Source organism: Artibeus jamaicensis, unplaced genomic scaffold (genome assembly GCF_021234435.1).
Source record: "Artibeus jamaicensis isolate MK-2021 breed Jamaican fruit bat unplaced genomic scaffold, CSHL_Jam_final scaffold_833, whole genome shotgun sequence".
In the NCBI taxonomy this organism is placed as follows: Eukaryota; Metazoa; Chordata; class Mammalia; order Chiroptera; family Phyllostomidae; genus Artibeus; species Artibeus jamaicensis.
Window position 1 is genome coordinate 13860871 of NW_026522056.1, and position 16613 is coordinate 13877483.

The 16613-nt window shown below is 38.4% G+C and overlaps 2 protein-coding genes across 3 annotated transcripts in view; one reads left to right on the forward strand and one right to left on the reverse strand.

Moving 5' to 3' along the window:
• Window positions 1-3617: 3617 nt before the first annotated feature.
• The window catches only part of GTF2E2 (general transcription factor IIE subunit 2), a 45373-nt gene continuing 32377 nt past the window's right edge, over window positions 3618-16613 (forward strand). For both annotated transcript variants that reach the window (XM_037128887.2, XM_037128888.2), the window contains exons 1-2: window positions 3618-3842; window positions 6689-6858. In XM_037128887.2, the coding sequence (XP_036984782.2) occupies window positions 6693-6858 (166 nt within the window). In that variant the 5' untranslated portion in view covers window positions 3618-3842; window positions 6689-6692. The remainder of the gene's footprint in view (window positions 3843-6688; window positions 6859-16613) is intronic.
• SMIM18 (small integral membrane protein 18) lies at window positions 13616-14519 on the reverse strand. The gene is made up of 2 exons (XM_037128889.2): window positions 14471-14519; window positions 13616-14068 (listed from the first exon to the last, which is right to left on the reverse strand). The coding sequence occupies exon 2, from the start codon at window positions 14029-14031 to the stop codon at window positions 13735-13737; it is 297 nt and encodes a 98-aa protein (XP_036984784.1). The 5' UTR covers window positions 14032-14068; window positions 14471-14519; the 3' UTR covers window positions 13616-13734.

Below are 16613 nucleotides of genomic sequence, written 5' to 3' on the forward strand. Positions count from 1 at the left end.
TTATTTGTTATCTATCTTTTGCTGCAATTAAATAAAATAGTAAAAAATATTCATCATTTTGGAATTAATCCTCTGGTTATATTGAGCTGAGCTTTTTTTGAGTGGGAGGTTTTGGATGGGCCAGGGCAGAAGAAGGTTTTATAAAATATACAAGTTATATTTCCTTAATGAAGCCACCACATTTTCTACTAAAAAGTATGAGTATGCAGGGTAATACAAGCATTCATGAGATAAGACATACTGTAATCACTATTGCATTAGTAGCTTGAATCATTCTTCATACAGTTTGATGCTAGCCACGCTCTTCTGACCTGAAATACAAGGATGTCAAAACATTGGTAGTTTTAAACATAATAAAGGTTTATTTAAGCATCAGTGGTTGAGGCTTGGTGTATATTATACAGATAGCCATGTCCCCATAAAAAGTCATGTCCCACAGCTCAGTGTGGGATATTTTTCCTATGCCTTCCCTAATCACTGGTTAGAGGCTGCCTCAGAAGCAACCCATATTGTGTAACAAGGAAAAGAAGGCAGAGTAAAAATATGTTTAATCCCAGACATTGACGTCTTTGAAACCAAGCTAATTTGGGCTGCTGTTAAATGGTTAAGTCGGTCATGGCAGAGTCATCATTATCAGCAGAGAATTGGAACCCTTTTTTAGTTCATTTGTGGTGTGTCCATATGTAGGTACCTCTGACACAAAAATGGCTTAATTACAAGCTGTAGAGGGAGCCCGCTTTTGTCTTCACTTGAGAATTATCTTCAAATGGCAGGACATTACCCAAAAGTGTTTTGAATGAATTCAGTGATTACTGTCAGCGTTATGACCTCGTCACAGGCAACAGGGCGTATAAGCAGGGGTGATGTCACTGGTTGATAACATCCATCATTTATATATTTCAACAGTTTGCTGGGCTCTGCATGGGAGAGTTTCAAGTTGGGCAATGATAACAGCTAATATTTGGGCAAGGGAGGGGCATATGGGATTTGGGATTATAAATATTATAATATTGGCATTAGAAGGATTAACTGTCCAATTATCTCTTCCAACTGGCTGAAATGAGATAAGACATTGAAATAAAGCAATAATTGTGAACATTTGGTTAAAATAGTTCACGATTGGTTAAAACAAGGAGGCCATTAGACTGCGGTGGCTCTAATGCCTGGGTAGCTTACATAAGCAAACTAAAACCTAAGCCAGAGTCAACACACTTGAACTGGAGAAAATGAAACTTAAGAACTAATCACAGCCTTGGTCAGGTGGTTCAGTTGGTTGGAATGTTGTCTCATACACCAGCATGTTGCAGGATCCATCTCTGGTCAGGGCACATGCCTAGGTTTGGGTTCAATCCTCGGTCGGTCAGGATGCATATAAGAAGCAACTGATTGATGTTTCTTCCTCACATTGATGTTTCACTCTTCCTCCCTATCTTTCTGAAAAAGCAAGGAAATATATTCTTGGGTAAGGATTGAAACAAAAAACTACTAATCACAAACTACCAGCTGGGCTTTTCCAAATAAAGCAATCGCTTAAGCTATAGCCAATCAAATACTTTTTGATATGTTTCCGAGTCTTAGCTATAAAAGACCTTTCCCTGAGCTCCTGGCAGTGGAGTGTTTAGTTTGGGGCTGCCTGATTTCAATCTATGTTTGTGCAATAAACTTCAAAATTTTAATGTACCTCAGTTTATTTTTTAACAGTTCATTGAGTGCTTTTTATGAGATAGATTTAGTTCTGTAAAATCATTATTCTCTGTTCTCACAGGAGTAGATAATGAGCACGTGGAAAATTTAACACAAGTGGAAATAAATCAAGACCACTCAAGTGAGAACTTGCTCTCCAGCGAGGGAGTCAGCCACCATCACTTGTGTTCGGTAGAGACTCAAAGGCAATCAGAGAGAGGGGAAACTTTACAGGCCCACCTTGGAGACAGTGTGGTTCCGTTGAGGACCACCAGAATAAGCGTGTATGGCAATAAAATGAGTCGTAATTTTTGTTTTGCGGGTTGTGAGTCTTAGCGTCAATATGTAAAAAACACAACTGTGAAGTGTGAAAAAGTGAAGCACAAGTATGTCCATACAGTAAGGAAAAAGTGGGGAATTCTCCTGGTGTGTTGTGATTGGAGGTGAAATAACGAAGTGAAGCATCTGTGTGGTTGGTTTGGGGAAGCATATTTGGTTTTCTCTAGTTAGTCCTGGTATGAGTGTTTATATTTATGTGTGTGTTGGAGTGTGTGTCTGAAGTAGGGAAGTTGGCAGCCTTTGAGCAAATTCTGACTATTCTGAGCTGATTGTCTCAAAGGTTGTGGCTTGGTTTCTTATGTGGATCAGAGTTTCATATTATTTATGGTCTACTCTATAAATAAGTAGACCATATTTATGTCCATTTGTCTATTAAGTCTTACTCATTGAAAAGACAGCCAGTAGAATGATAGACCAGATTATACAAGGGTATGAGGCACTGAAATTTACATAATCCTGGAGAAAGGAATGACGAAATAAACATTAATTGATACAATACTGTTTCACGTTTCTTGATTTTAACATTTAAGATTTTTTTTTATATTTGATATCTACTCCTTCTCATTACACCTTGTCAGGTTTTTACCAGTCAATCTCTGGCTTTATTGGGTTGTAAAACCTCAGGACCCTATTAAATTGACACATTTCCCGAGGGTGTCAGATGAATATCAAGTGGGTTTGTTACAAAATCTTCTAGAATGTATTACAAAAATCTAGAATGTAACCACTTTTAAAAAGCCACACAATCAGTTTGGGGGTTTTATTTTAAACTTTTGAATAAAAATTATCATCTCATTTAATCTTTGTAACAGTCTAATGCGATTGTGGTAGTACATTTATTGTGGTAATACATTTATTGTGGTAGTACAATTATCTCCGATGGGAAAACCAAAACAGGTTAAGTGACTTGAGAAGTAACCAGTACCAAGTAATTAAAAGACAGCTACAGAATAGTTCAGCACAGGCCATGCTTACACTTTGGGCTAGGAGTGAGGAAAGGCCACAGAACTCTGACACACTCCAGTAGACTGCAGGCTGTGGGCAAGGCCAATTACCCTTTGCTACCCCTTTACTTCTGAATTCGAAATCCTTTTCTGAGTTCACAGGTGCGGTGGAAAGTATTCACACCTGTGCTGGTTGGAAACTCAGAAATGGCTTCACTCCAGGATTTGCTTTTGCTGGTTGTGCTGTTTTGAGCATTTAGCTTCCCTGGGCTTCCTGTTTCCTCACTTGAAATACAGCTGAACCAACGTTCTTTGAAGTTTAGATGCTGGTAACTGGCAGACAAAAACTTGAAAAACCGCGTCACTACTTGAGTTAAACAGATTCCACAGCAGCTGGAGGAGGATCTGGTAGTTTCACATTCTGCAGCGGGAAAGATTTCTTTCGTCTTGGCAGCTGCTCCTCGCCTCACACCTGACTCGGGTTCTCCGCCCCGCCCCAGCCGTTCTCCCGTTGTCATGGAGATTCCGAACGCTCCAGCTGGCAGATTTTCCAACTGCGGTACGCCTAGCGGAGCACGTGACGACGCACGCGCTTTCAAGGAGGCACGGCGCCGCGGTGGCTGCCGGGATTGAGGCTTTAGTAATCCGATCAGGAAGTGGCGGGCGGGGCTCTTGGTGTGAGTGGCTTCCTTCTCTGCCACTGCCACTACCAGTGCCGAGACCCCAGCCTGGCGGGACGTCGCTAGTTGTGCGTTCAGGCGGGCGCCAGCGCTGACCAAGAGCAGAGAGCGGCAGCCACGCGGGCGCGGGTGGCTGGCCGAGGCGGAGGTGCAGCGAGGCGGTGTCGGGTCGCGTGGAGCGGCCCTCCTCGCTCAGGTAGGGGCTGCGGCCGCCGGGCGAGGGGCGCGGAGCTCTGGCCTGTTGTTCTTCGCCACTCCTCTCCCCCAGGGGCGAGCGTGTTTTCCACCCCGAGGAAGGCCAGGACTGCCGTTCTCTGCGCGAAATACACACGGTATCATAAACTTCTAGGGAGCATTGTCTCTTAGGCCGGCGGTTTATTGAAGAAACTTGTGGGTTGGAAAGGGGGAATTCACAGTTGCAGAGCCTCTACCTAGCCCCCAGGTTTACGCTAGCAGTAGCCGAGTTAAACTATGGAGTTGGAGTGGTTCCTACCGACTAAAGGCTGTGATTTAGATGCTCGTTCATGGAATGTCTGTGTGTGTGTGTCTGGCTTTTGGACAGCTAGTTTGTACTGATTTTTAAACTTCAGTTAGAATAGTTTTGTTTTCTGCAAAGCTGAAACCCATTTCCAAAACGGAACGCTTGCGGTACATTTTTCTCCGGTCCATATTTTTTTTTGTCATTTAAGATGTAAGTGGTCTCTTCTCAGCCTGCCGCCTGTTCATAGCCGTGTTCTTAGTAGGTGCCAGTGGCACCTCTGAGGCTTAGGCAGTGAAAGAGAAAAGCAGAAAGGTTGAAAGAAGTCGAACGATATATAGGAAAGAACATAGAGTCAGAAGATTATGACTTAATTTGGGGTTCTCATTGTCCATTCGTGACACGCGGACACGTGAACTCTGAGTTGTGGTATTTTTCAGTGTAAAACGGGCAGGGAGATGTGTCCTGTCTACCCCACCTGTGAAACTGCAACTATTGAGGGGTATCCTGAGAAGGAAAAAGTTAGGCGGAGTATGCCCTGGTGATAGACGTTAAACTTTCTGCTCTGGGTGCCTTTGAACGTTATCAGTACAGGGAGAGCTGATTTAGGAGTTAGGGTAATTTGGGTTCTGATCTCCTAGTACTTCCAGCTGTTAAGACTTTACCATAACCCTTCAATTTAGATTTTACATATTAAAAGAGGAGTAAAATGGATACCTTTCAGCTCAAAAAGTTATGAGGATCAAATGTCGTAACCATTTAGGTTTTTGTAAACTAAGGCTTTTGATTTAAGTTTGTTTTAAAATCATGGTTAAAAGCCTGGGTTAATTACCTCTTTTCGCCAGGTGAAATAAACAGATGTTCCTTGTTTAGGCGGGTTGGCCCCACCTTATCATTTGTGAATTCTCCTTTCTGTTCTCACACTTTCCCTCGTGCCAGGGTGGTCTCTTATCTTCCTCGCCACAGAATAGTCATTGTTATTTCTTTGCTGAGCCAACTCAAAATAGCAATACCCAAATAACATATTTCTATAGCTTTTTACTACTTAGAAATTACTTTCTCTTTTTTTTATTTCTACACTTGAGCTAGATGTAGACAGCATTGGTAATATCTTCATTTTTAACTTATAATAAAAGCGGATTTAGGGGGCTCTAGAGGATTGTCTAGGGTCTCTTAGGGATTAGAACTGAGGGGAGAAGATAGGTCTTTGATGTGAGGTCCTGTGCCAGTGATACTTCCTTTCTTAACTGAAGTTTATCCTGAGTATTTCTTATCAGTGCTTATATTTTTAACTTTAAACCACTCTAAGTCACATTGTATTTATTCATTGTTAGGTGGGTTGCTTAATGTTTTCAGGTTCTTCCATGTAAGCCTATTGAAAGCAAGGATTTATTTTCCAGAACCTTGTAGAACTTGGAGGTCAGTGCCTCACAAGCAGAGGGCATTTAATAAAGGCTTGTAAAACCAGTAACAATGAGGCTAGAGCAATTTAAAGATGTTTTTCCATTCATTATTCATTTAACAAGTATTTATTGAGCTACCCTGTGCTTTAAGGCTTTCTAAGTATAAGGTAGTCTTTTCCCTCTGGGCCTTGCTACCTGGCTTATGAACACTTAAGTCGTAACACTGCAGAAGTCATTTATGTAGTATCTTTGGAATTTTAGGGAGAGCTAATTCGAGAGGCACATTTAAAAATACTTGTTGAAAGACTTCCCTGATTGTGTTGAAGTTGTCTAGAATTGTAGAGTTTTAGAACTGGGGAAAAAATCCAAAAGAGGTGTCACTTCTGTCCAAATCAGGAATTTTCTGTAGATATTTCTAACAAATATTAATCCAGCCTCTTCATCACATAATGATAGCAAGTTGACCACTTTTAAAATACACCTGTTTATTTGCAAGCAATTCTGATGGTTTTCTCTCTTTTTTCATTTTTGTTGTGAGCCTACATCTTAAATCTGCCTCCTAATTTCTGCTCAGTATTCTTGATGTTGTTTTTAGAGCAGTGTTGTCTGATAGAAATAAAATGTGAGCTGCAAGTGTGAGCCACACACGTAATTTAAATTTTTTTAGTAGCCATAGTTTCTAAAGTTTAAAAAACTAGGGGAAATGAATTTTAGTACTTTTATTTAATCCAGTATATCCAAAATGTCACATCAACATATACTCAATCTAAAAATATGTCATTAGTAATTTTATAAGTTCTTTTTTGTGTACTAAGTCTTTACAATCTGGTGTACATTTTACACATAGAATACATCTCAACTGTAGCCCCATTTCAGGTGCTCAGTAGGCACATGTGGCCAGTGGCTACCGTACTGGACATACAGTTCTAGAGCTCTAGAGAATACTTTCTCTCTCCACTAGTGCCTGGCACAGTGCTGCGCATGAAATAGGCACTAAGTCAATATTTTTTGAGTGAATGAGTGACTAAATACAAGTATTAGATAACTAGTAACAGGAGGTAATTTTGTTTGGGAAGTAACTCTTATTGAGACCTATGCATTTAGCATATAGTTTTGAATTTAGCATAGAGGAATCTGTATTAAAGATACTTATCTTTGCAGCATTATGGATCCAAGCCTTTTGAGAGAACGGGAGCTGTTCAAAAAGCGAGCTCTTTCCACTCCTGTCGTAGAAAAACGTTTAGTATCTTCTGAGTCATCAACATCATCATCAAAGAAGAAGAAAGCAAAACTAGAACATGGAGGATCATCAGGCTCTAAACAAAATTCTGGTTAGTAAAACTGACTGGCAGTGTTTATTTTTTAGGAAACCATTTAATAATGGCAAGTTCATTTTTCAGTTCAACATTCATATTGATTGGGTACTTGGAAGTATAAAGGATGGAATGATGAGAATTTTTTTAAAGATTTTATTTATTTATATTTGGAGAGAGGTGAAGGAAGGGAGAAAGAGGGAGAGAAACATCAATGTGTGGTTGCCTCTTATTCGCCCCCTACTGGGGACCTGGCCCACAACCCAGGTATGTTGGAATCAAACTGGTGACCTTTTGGTTTGCAGGCCAGCGCTCAGTCCATTGAGCCACACCAGCCAGGCTGATGAGAGAAATTTTTGCTCTTAAGATGTTAACAGTATTGTATTGTAATTAGAATTTAGGTTATTATCTTTAAACAAATAATTGGGGTTTAATTTCTGTACCATGCAGTGCACTCGGTTGTGTTTAGGTGTACTATGAAAAGACTTCTAGTAACTTTGTGGTTGTGCAACTATTAGCACAATCCAATTTCAGAACATTTTTCTCACCTTCAAAAGATGCCTGGTGCCCATTTGTAGTAGCTCCTTTTTCCCCACCCCAGCCTCAAACAGTAATCTACTTTCTGTCTCTGTGTATTAACCTTTTCTGGACATTTCATATAAGTAGAATTGGACAATATGTGGTCTTTAGTGTGTGACTTCTTTTACACTTAGCATCTGTTGATATGACCTTGTTCTAATAACACAGTATATTATTATATTAGTTGATTTTCAGATGTTAAACCAACTTTGCATTCTTGGAATAAATCTTTCTTGGTCATGGTATATAATCCTTTTTTGTTGTTGTTGGATTCATTTTGCTGTATGTTGTCCAGGGTTTATTCGCTTTGTAGCATGTATCAGTACTTCATTCCATTTTATTGCTGAAGGGTATTCCATTGTATGGATATGCCACTTTTTATCTATTATGAATGATGCTGCTATGAACATTGCTGTGCAGGTCTGTGTGTGGACATCCTTTTTTTTTTCTTCCTCTTGTAAAGAGACCCAAGAGTAGGTCTGGGTCATATGATAGATTTATGTTTAACTTTTAAAGAAACTATCAAAATGTCCATACCATTTTACATTCTCATCATCAGTGCATGAAGGTTCCATTTTCCTTATTCTTTCCAAGACTTATTATTCCTGTCTTTCTGATCAAAGCCATTTTAGTGGATGCGAAGTGGTATTTTGGTTTTAATAGGCAGTTCCCTAATAATTAGTGATATTGGATGTCATTCATGTGCTTATTGACCATTCGTATGTCTTTGGTGAAATATCTGTTCATGTTTTTTGTCCACTTAAAAAATACTGGGTCACTACTTCCCATTGATTTGTAAGAGTTCTTTATATGTTTGGATACAATTTCTTGATCCAGTATCACTGTGCTCTCGGTGTTTTATCTAAGAAATCTTTGCCTAGCCCAAGGTCATAAGAATTTACTATATTTTTTCCTAAGAGTTTATAGTTTTAATTCTTACATCAGGTTTATATGTTTGAGTTGATTTTTTGGTTTAGCTTAAGGGTCTAATAAATTCATCTCTTCACATGTGGTTATTCAATTGTCCCAGTACCATTTCTTGGAATGACTGTCTTCCTCAGTGACTTGTCTTGGTTGTATCCTTACTGACTAGAAGTTGACTATGAATGAGTTTATTTCTGGCATCTCAGTGTGGTTCTGTTGACTCATGTGCCCATCCTTATGAAATACCACATTCTTTTGATAACTGTACATTGCAGTAAAGGTTTGAAATTAGGAAATTTAAGTCCTTCAATTTTGTTCATTTTCAAAATCCATGTACATTTTAAAATCAGCTCATCAGTTCACATCAGTAAAAGAGCCAGTTCTGATTTTGATAGGTATTGCCTTGACTCTGTGCATCAATTTGGGGAGAATTGCTACCTTAACAACATTAAGTCTTGGAATTTGATGAACAGGAATATCTTTCCATTTATTCAGGGTTTTTTTTAAAAATTTTATTTATTTATCTTTAGAGGTGAAGAGAAGGAGAGGAGGGGGGAAGGAGAGAAAGAGAGAAATATCGATGTATGGTTGCCTCTCATGTATCCTTTGCTGGGAACTGGCCTGCAACCCAGGCATGTGCCCTGACTAGGAATTGAACCGCGATCTTTTGGTTCACAGGCCCGTACTCAATCCACTGAGCTACACCAGCTAGGGCCATTTATTCAGGTTTTTAATGTATAAATCTTACATTTATTTTGTTAAATTTATTCCTAAGTATTTTATTTTTGATACTGTTGTCAAGAATTTTTTTCTTAATTTGATTTTTGAACTATTCATTACTAGTACATGAAAATACAAGATTCTTGTTTGTTGATCTTGTATTCTGCAACTTTGCTGAACTTGTTTATTATTTCTAGTTTTGGATTCCTTAGGATTTTCTATTGGGTTGGCCAAAAAATTCTTTAAGTTTTTTTTTGTATGATGACTCTAATCGTGCCTAGTTGTCTTTAACTTCATTCAAAATAATTTTGTATGCAGCAATTCCACTGCTAGGATTATATCCTAAGAACCCTGAAACATCAATCTATAAGAACTTATGCACTCCAATGTTCATAGCAGCACAATTCATAATAACCAAGTGCTGGAAGCGATCTAAGCTCCCCTCAGTAAATGAATGGATCCAAAAAACTATGGTACATTTACACGATGAAATATTACATGGCAAAAAGAAAGAAGGATCTCCTACCCTTTGCAACAGCATGGATGGAACTAGAGAGCATTATGCTAAGTGAGGTAAGTCAGGTGGTGAAAGACAAATACCATATGATCTCACCTGTAAGTGGAACCTAATGAACAAAACAACAAGCAAGTAAAATATACCCAGAGACATTGAAATTAAGAACAATCTGATAGGAACCACAGAGGAGGTGGGAGGGGGTATTGGGTGGGAAGGGGAGGGTGGAATCAGAGGAGGGAGGTGGGGATGGCTTTGGGGGGGGTAAATGCAGATAACTGTACCTGAACAACAATAAAATAATAAAAACAATTTTATTAGATTGTGCTAGCTGTCATATCAGTGTGCATTTAAAAAATATCAAAATTGGTGAATTTTTGTGCAGCCATTTTAATATTGAAGATGGAAGAAGATACAACATTTTCAGTGAAGTATGCCTTATTATTTCAAGAAAGGTAAAAATGCAGCTGAAATGCAAAAAAAAAAAGATTAGGGTATGGAGAAGCTGCTGTGACATCAAATGTGTCAAAAGTGGTTTGCAAAGTTTCTTGGTACTGGTGACATTTTGGCCAACTAACTCTCTGCTGTGGGGCTGTCTTACGCATTGGAAGATGTTTAGCAGCACCTCTGGCCTCTACCTACTGGAAGGCGATAGTGGGAGATAGCCAACCTACTCATATATCCAAATCAATAAAGTCATTGATTTTTGGTGAAAATGAAAAATGTGTCTTTTAGTTTACAAAAAAAACTAAATGAATTTTTTGGCCAACCCAATATGTACAAGATTATGTCATCAGTGAATAAAGTTTTCTTTCATACTTTCTCACATGAATGCCTTCTATTTTTTCTTGCCTGGACTGGCAAGTGTAATGTTGAGTAGAAGTCGTGAGAGTGGACATCTTTGCCTTGCTTCTGATCTTACAGGAAAAGCATTCAGTCTTTCACCATTATGTATGATGTTAGGTGTTCTTTTCATCAAAGTAGGCCTGCCATTCCTATTAGCACCTGCCTGAGGATTGATCATCTCTTATTCCAATGAAACTTACTTTGAATTATGATTTATGGGGAACAGAATTTTAGGAACTGTTTTAAACATTAGCAGACACCCACTTTAAGACCTCATCTGTTTGCTCCAAAATCTCAGTGGCCTAAAGCAACAAAGGTTTTTTTTTTCCTCTTACCACACGTTTATCTATATTGGCAGGGGTCTAAACTTATTATAGTCACTCAAGGACCCAGGCTGGTAGAGTAGTGATTTTTCAAATGTTGGTTTCAGTGCTGGAGGGAAAGGGAACTCGGGAAGATCTTGTCTGGTAATTAAATGCTCTGGCCTGGAGGTGACACACACATCACTTCCTCTCATGACGTGCCGTAAGGCCGTACCGAGCCACAAGTGGTGTCATGTGCTCAGAAAGAGGAGAGCTGCACGTATATCGAGTGTAAACGCTGAAGACTGCCTTATGACCCTAGTTCGGTTCACTGTCATTGGGTCGCATCACTAGGTACATACCAGGGCTCCTGGTTTAGCTCCCATTCTCTGTGTAGCAGTCAGTGATTTTCTATTCATAAATCCAATGACATCTCACTGCTTTTCAGATCAAGTGCATCTCTTCCAGTAGCTTACATGCCCTACCTGATCTAGTCTGCACTTACTTTTATGCCGCCTCCCTGTTTTCTTGCTCTGTTTAGTGATACTGACTTGATGCTCCTCTAACATGTTTTGCTGTCTTGCCTTTGCTCATAGTATATTTCCTCTTCCTGGAACAGTCTTACTAACCTACTTCCCTCTTCCCTTTGGCTAAGTCCTGTTCTCTTAGGTTTCAGTTTACAAGTCATATCACTTCCACTTTTCAATTTTAATTGAGTTCTTAGCCTACGGGTGTCCAACCTGTGGCCCATGGGCTGCAGGCAGCCCAGGATAGTTGTAAGTGTGGCCCAACATAAAATCATAAATTTACTTAAAACATTATATATATTTTTTATGATTACATGTCACAGTGTATTTAATGTGTGTCCCAATACAAATTATCTTCCAGTGTGGCCCAGAGATGCCAAAAGGTAGTGCTCACTATTTCTGACAAAGCTACTGTGTGACATTTTAATTGCATGATTACTTGTTTGCTATTGTATCCTAATCACTCACACATAAAAGCACTCATTGCTTATTTGTTATTAGTGCATCTAAATAAGGATACAGTAGGGAAAAGTTGATTGTGTACATTATCAGATAATCTAGTTATCAGAGAATCTGTATGTTTCCATCTATGGCAAAGACCCCAAAGTTTACTGTTTAGGAAAATGTGTTGGTTTATTTTTTAGATTTTATTTATTCCTTTCTAGAGATAAGGGACTGGAGGGAGAAAGAGAGAAACCTTGATGTGTGGTTGCCTCTCATGCGTTCTCCACTGGTGACCTGGCCTACAACCCAGGCACGTGCCCTGATCGGGAATCAAACCAGTGACCCTCTGGCTCTCAGGTCCACACTCAATCTTCTGAGCCACACCAGCCAAGGCAAAAATGTGGTTTTAACAATGCTCAGAATAGTTCCTGGTTACCAAGGTATTTTGAATAACCAAGGTTTCATAAGTCCTTTGAACGTTGGTTATGTTACTTGTGCTTGTTTCTAATTTTAGAAGGAAATATAAAAAGTATTTTGTAGAAAAGCTATTTCAGATTGGCAGTTAGGGTTCTCTAAACTGAAAATATTTTTCACTTGTCAAATATTTTCTATTTTGTCATTTTTCATTAGCTTCTTAGCTGTTACGTTGAGGTGTCACATTTAAAGCTGTTTCCAATTTTTTATTTTTAGCAATGCTATTATAAACATCTTTGTATCATGGGCATTTTTTCTTCTTTTGAATTAATACCTCAATAAATTTTCAGGAGTGACATTTCTGGCCTAAGCGTAGTTGTAGTGTAGTGGTTAAGAGCATGCTTTGGTTTGCTCATGGGTGGTAGCAAAATAGTATTAGGGTTATAAAGTGTAATATTTGTATAGCCCTTGGAATTCCAAAAAATAAAACTGCTGTATTTCTTAACAGGTGTGAGTGGTCCTATCTTTTGACATTTTTTTTTTTTTTGCAATCTCTTCTGTATGAGGTATCTTAGCCCTTCAGTGTGAATGTGAGAAGCAAAATGAAAGCACAAGCTCAAGAAATGTATTAGGGGGTGTTCTACTTTGAATACCATGTACGTCAACAGTCTATTTAATGACTATAAAAGTTTATGCAAGTACATTTGTGGCTTTTCTGAGTATTTGAGACTTTTCACAGTAACCCTACAAAACGTAAACCTTTAAAAATGTATAAGTTGTCTTCAGCAAACTAGAAAATACTGCTTTTTTAATAAGTAGGGATTTTAATATTTAAGCCAAAGTGTGTTTTTTTTTTTCACAGGCCTGCGCTCAATCCACTGAGCTACACCAGCCGGGGTTGAGTGAAAGTATTTTTACTTTGGATTTAGAGAAGCATTTTAAATAGCATTTTTATTGCCAAAACACATGTAGGTACAGTATAACTATTTTTTAGTCCACATGATTTGTTTAAGTTATTTTGGCATCATTAGCCTTGCTTATGTTTCCCATATTTTACCATAAGTTTTACCACAAACTTTACTGTAAGTTTACCTTTTGCTACTTAATATTGAATTCTAGGAATCTTTTAATTTTTAAGTTTTTTTTCACCCTCACCAGAGGACATTTGTTTTTCATTGTTTTTAGAGAGGAAGGGAGAAAGAGCTATAGGCAAACATTGATCGGTTGCCTCTCGCATGTGTGCTCCTGGACCGCGGATAGAACCTGCAACTCAGGCATGAACGCTGACTGGGAACCGAGTCCACAACTGTTTGGTTACAGGGCGATGCTCCAACCAACTGAGCCCCACTGGTAGGAGTGAGTTCTAGGAATTTTTTACCTAGTTTTTGAACTGTTGTTGTAAAGAGATTGGTAAATTATTCACATTTGTGAAGTTTTACTGTATATTTAATGAAAGGGATACACACACAGAAAGTACATATTTAATTTGATTTTCCCTTCTAATAGAAATCTTTTAATCATTCAAAGTCAGTCAATTTTGTAATAACAGTTGGCCTCAGAAAGAAAATTTTTTCTTCAAAGTTAAAGGCAGTCTTCAAAGATTCTGTTCCTCTCATGTAGAGCACTAAACCACTTCAGTTTCCCGTTTTCTGATGTTGTCCATCATACTTCTCAGAGGGTTAGGTTCATTTTTCAAATCTTTCACAGTTTTGTTTTTTACACAGCAGCAGCAGTCAAGGACTTCATAAAGGAAAGCCAGCACCATTAAAGACACCACTGTAAATATAAATAAAAGCAGAATGACAAAGCAGGCAGTGTTCCAGTTATCATGGAAAGGGTAAATTTTTTGAACTTGAAAACCAAGGTACTGATAAACAGAGGTAGTGGTTTCATTCCAGAGGCTGGAGCTCAGGGAGGCCATTCTTAGAGATTTCACTTCTGGTATCGCTCTCTTGAATCTATGAAAAGGTAGAAAGCGAATATATGTGATCAAACTCTATACCAATTTGTCAATTCAGAGCTCAGTGCTAAGATTTGTTAGTACCTTTAGTGTTCCTTATTTTCTGCCAGAGTTAGTGCCTGAATATTATTAATTTTTTAGTTAATTTAAAAACACACTAATGGTATTAATGTGTTTTTTCTGTATCTATGCAAATGTACTCTGTTAAACCATACCATATATTTTTGTGTATATCAAATGTGTATGTTTAAGATTCTTACACAGAAACTACTAATGGAAGGGGGAAAGCAGCTGAATTGGTTTAAAATTTGACTAAAGCAATGGTCAGTGAGGTATTATCTACAAGAATCTTTGCATTTTAAGGTCATGTTTTTCAAAATGCCTTTGTGGGTCCTCTCACCTTCTTGGTTCAGTGTATTTTTGGCTCCTAGTTCCGCTCCTTTAAACTTCGAGTTCTGGGACCTGAATCGGGAAATAGTGGAAGAGTAGTAGAGAAAGTCAAATTAAGTTGCCTGCGAAGACACCATAATCTTAGGATTTTTTTTGTTATGTATGTGATAGTCAAAATGATTCATATACTTCAGTGACCTGTAGATGTGAATATTTTAAACATCAGGCAGATTCAGGGTCCCACAGTTACTATTTTTAAAATTACTATTCCATTTCATAAAATCAGCCAATGAGTTAAAGTTTCAGTATCTTGCATTAACTTTGCATTTGTTGACCTGACACTTGTTGGGCCTTAAATGGGACAGTAAGGATTAAAGATAATAAATGAATTTTTATTATTTTAGTCTTTCAAACATATACTTTAAGCTTATTTTTAAAATTTAGAAAATACCTATAAAGTAAGACAATTTTTGAAAAAAAATCCCACTTCTTTAATTCAATGACTTTTTCAGTTTGTTGCTTTTTTAATGAGAGAAATGACTTATTTTGCATGCTTTTCCCCTCTATGTAGTTGTAAGTTGTTTTAAATTTATTCTTCTAAACAAAGTTTATTGATTATCTACTGTGTACCAAATACTTTCCTAAGTGCTGGAGATAACTTGTCTGTGAGAGTATGTTTTATTTAAAGAAGACTTCAAAGAAGCTCAGAAGAAGAGCGTGACGAAAACCCCCGTGTGCTCCCACTTCACCCTCATTTAGGCGCTCGTGGTCGGTCTGTAGCTCTACCCAGTGCTGCGCTGATTATTTTGAAGCATATCCCAAATATTATTTCTTCTAGAAATATTCAGTATATCTTAAAAGGTGAGGGTTCTGTTTTTAGACATAACCACAATATTATTTTCACACTAAAAAGATTAAAAAGTGACTTAAAATGAAAGCCATACAATATAATTCCTTTAGATTTCTTTTTCTTTATAGATAAAATTTTAAAACTTTGGGGTTGATAAACTGATTTTTTTTTAAGGTTTTTGTTTTCTTTTTAAAGTCAGATTTGCTTGGTAAACCACTTCGGCTCTCTGGATGGACTTGGATCCTTCTTTTCTTCATTCATGTATTGTTACATTACATTAATTTTCAAACTATGGAGACTCAGCCTTTCAAAGTTACCCTCTTTTACCCTTTTACTTTTTCTCTTTTGAGCGTGTTCTTATAGAAAGCAAGGCTGCTAGGTTGTACAGCTTCAGGGAGCATCTTTCATACTGTGTTGTGGGAGCCATTCACATAGAGTTGTGTAATGTGGATGCTCTGACAGACTGCCCCTCAATCCTCTGCATTGTTGCTGCCTCTGATTCTAATCACCATGGACACAAACAGTCAAGTAACTCGTAAAAATGGACTCAAATGGAGACAGAAGTCAAGTCCTTTTTGACTCGGCCTTCCTAATTCCTGTGTGCATGCACACACACCCATACATACAACCCTTTGCCTGTACCCGCGCCTCCCCCCCAAGTTCAGCTTTGGAATTCCTTTAAGATTTTAAGCACTACTAAAATGCATATATTCCTGGGAGAGGTGACATACATCGTTATAGTTATTTTTACTTCATAGTGGGTACGTTTCAGGTCCTTTTTGAAAAGCAGAGCTAATAGAGGACAGGGAGAGAAAGGAGAGGAGGACCTTGGGGAAAGTGGGGACGGTGCCACTTGATGTGGGTGGGTGAAGACTGGGAAGAGTTACAGGAGGGTCCCTCTAATCATTTTACTTGGGCTAACCTAGGACCTCTCCAGCATTGATGAAAATATTCCTTAGACTTTCGGTTGCTTCCTTTTTAAAATCTGGAAAAACATTTTTGAGGGTTTCGTTAGTACATTTGGCATTAGAAGTGACTGCAGGGGAAACAGCGCCGGGGGAGGGGGGGAGCAGAGAGGAGAGTGACGTAGTTTCCGCAGTGGGCCCTCAGACTGGCTTAATGCACCTCGTTAAGTAGCTTTGCTAGAGTGCGAGTTCACTGCAGGTTTCAGAAACAGCAATTTTAAATAAAAATTAGAAGTGTTACCTGAAATTCTGTCTCCCTAACATATGCAGCTTTTCATTTTTTCTTTTCTCCTAGAAATTGGAGAAAAGGAAATATTAACTCCTACCGGGTTGAAATT